The sequence below is a fragment of the Aedes aegypti genome, chromosome 2 (genome assembly GCF_002204515.2).
Source record: "Aedes aegypti strain LVP_AGWG chromosome 2, AaegL5.0 Primary Assembly, whole genome shotgun sequence".
NCBI lineage: Eukaryota > Metazoa > Arthropoda > Insecta > Diptera > Culicidae > Aedes > Aedes aegypti.
This window is the reverse complement of record NC_035108.1, coordinates 151,071,308-151,076,177: the sequence shown is the minus strand read 5'-3', so window position 1 is coordinate 151,076,177 and position 4,870 is coordinate 151,071,308. Positions and strand designations below refer to the sequence as shown.

At 36.0% G+C, this 4,870-nt stretch overlaps 1 protein-coding gene across 1 annotated transcript; it reads left to right on the top strand.

Moving 5' to 3' along the window:
• Positions 1-3,144: 3,144 nt before the first annotated feature.
• LOC5574162 (chitinase-3-like protein 1) lies at positions 3,145-4,659 on the top strand. Its single transcript, XM_021842734.1, has 4 exons — positions 3,145-3,294; positions 3,354-4,213; positions 4,271-4,393; positions 4,451-4,659. Exons 1-4 carry the CDS (start codon positions 3,228-3,230, stop codon positions 4,574-4,576), a joined length of 1,176 nt encoding a protein of 391 aa, XP_021698426.1. The 5' UTR covers positions 3,145-3,227; the 3' UTR covers positions 4,577-4,659.
• The last annotated feature ends 211 nt before the right edge of the window (positions 4,660-4,870 follow it).

Genomic DNA, 4,870 nt, shown 5'->3' with positions numbered 1-4,870 from the left:
GAACTTGAAAATTTAAAGTTTGGCTTCATTTTATATTCTCTTCAACCTAAGATGTATGTCGATACTTCTCCAACTTGATGTGCCGAGACTCGATGCTGTCTCTTTCAGTTTCCCGAACAAGTTCACCTTGTTAACCCGATATTATCATGTCATGATTCAATATGTTGAAATGTTACTATATTCTTAACAAAATTTAGCCATTTTCCAATGTATTTTGTCAAAATAACAAAAAGCTCCAAAATTGAAAAAAATATGTGTTCTATATCTCGGTATCTCCCATACACGATGGTCAATTTAATATAGAGTTAGGGAAAGTACAGTGTACTCAATTTTGAACCAGTATAATTTTTCATGTGTGTTTTTCTTACATGAAATTCGCATTTTACTTGAGTTAGTTCTATCTCGAACTAAATTGAAATTTTTCGCGCATTCAGTTAATTTTTTATGCTTGCGCTTATAGAAGAAGTTCAACAAGATTTGATACCAATCAAATCGGAGTTATATTTTATAACTACCATAGCAAAAACGATAAAATATAGGGTGGTCCGAATTAGAACATGAACGGTCCGAATTGGAACAGGGTTGGTCCAATTCGGACCTTTTGGAGAATTTTGTTCAAACGTGTCTAGTCATGTCCTGGTAGGAGATATCACAAAACTCTCTAAGAGAAAAGGTCGCGCGCTAAATCAGGCTTTCAAGAAAACATAAAACTTTTCATGCCGTCCATCGTGCTGAAAAGGTATGGCCAAAAAACTGTTACTAGGTCCGAATTGGACCATGTTCCCCTATGTAAAGTCATTTAAAATTGAAAATATATGTAATGAAATAAGATCGATCATAGTAAGCGAAATGTTTGGAGTTAGGGAAAGTTAGTTGCTGAAGCAGTTTTAACAGTGATCCATGAAACATTAATCCATAAACGATGTCTTGTTATTTCGCGCGACATAATGTTTGTCCAGCTAACCTATGCCGTGGTTGGTTATAAATTGCTACCGCTTCGGCTTACTAAGCAGAAGGTCATGCGTTCAATACCGGTTCCGTTTATTATATTATCAACCTTAAACGATAACAAAACGTATACTTTGAAGAATTCCTTCAAATTACCAAAACCTTACTTCCCGTGATATCCTCCCATAGAGATATAGAAGTATCTGCAATTATTCTATCTGGGTATCCAACTTATCCCATTCAATTCAATCAAATCTAATAAATCTGCCACAACGAATTAGTCAGGGCAGCATTCGCCTGTTGAAGAATGCATGAATTTTGAACAAGAACCATATATAAATCCCAAATATCTGTTTTAGGTAACGAGCCAGAAAGTGGGCCTTGATCACTTGAAAACTGCTTCAGCAAATAATTTTCCTTTTTTCAACTCCTAGATTCCGCTTACTATGATCAATATTAATACATGTGTATTCAATTTTAAATGACATACATACAGTTATTTCGATTGTTCTAGCAAATATTTCTTTTTTCGCTTTCTTTACCATATAAAATTCGGTTTATGGTGAATATATGTGTAAGCGTTGATTTTTCATGAATACCTTGTATGAAGCACTATCAGAACTTTCAATTTTGCACATTTTTGCTGAAGGCACCAAAGAGCTATCTCGAATATTTTTCAAGTTATAGACAATTTTCGGTTAAAAACATATTATTTTCAAAATTTTTTCAATCTTTTCAAACAAAAAACGTCCTCACAGTTTTTTCCACCATAAATATAGAAAGAAATAATCTTTCTAATGCCGACAAAAGATTGAAAATCCGTTTACGCCTTTCGGAGATATCAGTATTTGAAAACAACCATTTTTTCAAAGAAAATTTCTGATAACTCTGTAACCATAAGAGATAGAACAGTAGTTTCTTAGGCAAAAAGTTGCGCAATCAAAAGTTATGAAAGTGCTCGGAACAAAGTTTTTGCGAGAAATTATCGTATAAAAAGTTATCAAGGAATGAACCAGCCATAGGGCTGAAAATATCCTTAATAAAGATAATAATAATAATAAATAATAAGTTATCAAGGAAAAACTGATTTTTCAGTACCACCCTAACTTTTTTGTTAAAAAAAATCATAACTCGCGAACCATAAGAGATAGAAATTTGGGCTCTTCGGCAAAGTTGCTCCAAATCGGTTGTTCTAAAACATTGTAGAACATCGTGTAGTCCTAAATGCGTCAGCAAAAAAGTTTATGTGCTGATCTCGTAAACCATGTGGGCCACCCTTATTTCACATCTCGGAAAAAAATGTCTGAAAAATATGGAGAAACTTTGCCGAAGACACCATATATCTAAAATTGACGGTTTAGGCGCAATCATTTTTGTCTTCCTAGATATGACTTTGGGACCAATGTGGATTGTTCGTAAACGTTTCGAAATTGCTAATGTTGCATCCTTTTTTAACATTCGTATATAAAGCCTGTAATGTTCTCGATTAAAATGAAAATAGCTCTAACATGAAGTGTCATACTAATATTCTTTACTTTTGCATTCGTTTTGCTTAACTGATTAACAGATATTATATTATTTCGTATAGTATCAAAGTTACCCCGTTGTACGGTAATGACTTTTCAAACAGTATAGCTTACATCTTAAAAAAACTGGATATATTCCTATACAATCGAAATTAAAAATAAAATAGCTTAAAATAACCATTAAACATCTATGAAGCAGATAACATGGAATGCCTTTAACACCAACGAAACTTTATCACCTTTGAAAGCAAATGGTGTTTGGTATCGAACTGATCATATTCGTCCCATAGATTAGTTCGTCCCTCGAATACGGTACTCAGAGCTTGGAAATTAGTTTTACAAGATTGGCATAAAATTTCATAAAAAATGTTGATTTTGTCGATATCAGAATAATGGCGCTTACCCAGGGGTTACTGCAAGACTACAATAAAATGTAAAAAGCTTCTCTCATCTCAAGATAGCGATGTGTTGTTGATAGTCAATAATCCATCTATATGAGTTGATAACATATCGCCAAAGAAATGTTCACTTGCTGCACGTTTACATGATAATAGGCTTAAATATTTTGTATTGTTCGAATAAATCTTCCGATTGCGTCTTATATCTACGGCTTATCTTGAACGCGTTTAATCTGATTTATTGCTTACGCATCAGGTTATCAACCCACAATATGCTCTGAATGATTGTGGTGCTTTTTAACAATTAGGTCAACGTCGCAAATTAGGAACAGTCTTGAGTGAATTGTTTACAGACATGGTCACAAAAAGTAAATGGTCCATAGGATTGTTGCTTGTAATTTGCAGTGGAGCCTTTGCTCAAAGTGAGTTTTCTCTTTACATGCGACTGTTGTGAACTAAGCGTGCTCCAAATTATTTTCAGAAAACGTGGTGTGTTACTATTCATCATGGGCGACGTATAGACCCGGACGAGGTCAATTCAATGTGGATAATATCGACCCAAATTTGTGCTCGCACCTTGTGTACGCATTTTTCGGTTTGCGTGAAGATGGAACGGTTGCCGTATTGGATCCTTGGTTGGACCTGGAGGACAACGGGGGTCGTGGCAATATCCGACGTTTCAATGAGTTGAAGAACGTCAATCCGAATTTGAAAACCCTGGCCGCTATCGGAGGGTACACTCAAGGGTCTGAGGTATTCTCAAGCGTAGCGGCTGACTCTGCTCTAAGGCGGAATTTTGCGGAGGACGCAAGGGATTTTTGTCTTTTACATGGGTTTGATGGATTGGACGTAGGATGGGAGTTTCCTGGACAGCGAGGAGGAGATCCTGTGAATGATAGAGCGAACTTTGTATTGATGCTAGCGGAAATGAAACAAGTGTTCTCAGCTAGTGATTTGATATTAACAGGAGCGCTAGCGGCTGCACAAAATATAGCAGAAATATCTTACGATATACGCGCGGTTTCACAGCATTTGGACTTCATCAATCTGATGGCTTATGATTTCAATGGAGGTTGGAATCCCTTCACTGGTCATAACTCTCCGTTGTACGTTGGACCTGCAGATGGTACCGATTTCCAAAGAACGTTGAATGTGCATCATAGTGTGTCATATTGGCTTCAGCAAGGAGCTCCAGCTTCCAAGATCAATCTCGGTATTCCGTTCTATGGGAGGACGTTCACTTTGGAAAACAGAGCGAACTATGAGCTAAGAGCTGGCGCTAGTGGACCTGGAGCTCCTGGGTTTTACACACAAGAAGAAGGAGCTTTAGCTTATTTCGAAGTAAGGTGATTTTATTGACTAGTGATAATTTAATGGAAGTGTTTTTTTTTTCAATAGCTATGTGCCATGTTTTCAAATGCGAATTGGGTTCGCCATTGGGACAATGATCAAAAAATCCCATTTGGAGTAATTGAAAATCAATGGGTGGGTTATGATGATGTAGAAACGACTAACTACAAGGTGAGAAACTCTTCCAACAAAAATCGTTCAATATTTATGATGTTTTTTTTTTTCTAGTGCAACTATATCCATGAACAAAATTTGGCTGGTGGAATGGTTTGGTCGATCGAAAAGGACGATTTTCATGGATACTGTGGACCAAAGTTCACCCTGTTGACAACACTCCGCATTTGTCTACGTTAATGCTGTTGAGTTCATCTAACTTTACTTTGTACAAGATTATGGAAGAATTAAACAATCAAGATGTTGTTAATTTCTCAATTCAATACCGTAATAGTTATGTTCGCAAAAATTTAACAGAATTCTCCCAAACTCCAGGGAATGATTCTATTAGTGTTCTGGTCAGTACTTTCTGGAACACTGTACTCACAGATTTTTTTGGGAGATGGTCTGCAGCTAGTATCTTTTCTTCTATTTCTCAAATATTAAACCTTTTCATAGACTGACTTTTGTATGATTTTTTTTGTGGACTACTAA

Bases quoted from the DNA above. Each gene is read 5' to 3' on its own strand.
- LOC5574162 (XM_021842734.1), top strand. From the start codon at position 3,228: ATGGTCACAAAAAGTAAATGGTCCATAGGATTGTTGCTTGTAATTTGC. The intron at 3,295-3,353 runs GTGAGTTTTCTC...AATTATTTTCAG, and splicing joins CAGTGGAGCCTTTGCTCAAA to AAAACGTGGTGTGTTACTAT. The intron at 4,394-4,450 runs GTGAGAAACTCT...TTTTTTTTCTAG, and splicing joins TAGAAACGACTAACTACAAG to TGCAACTATATCCATGAACA.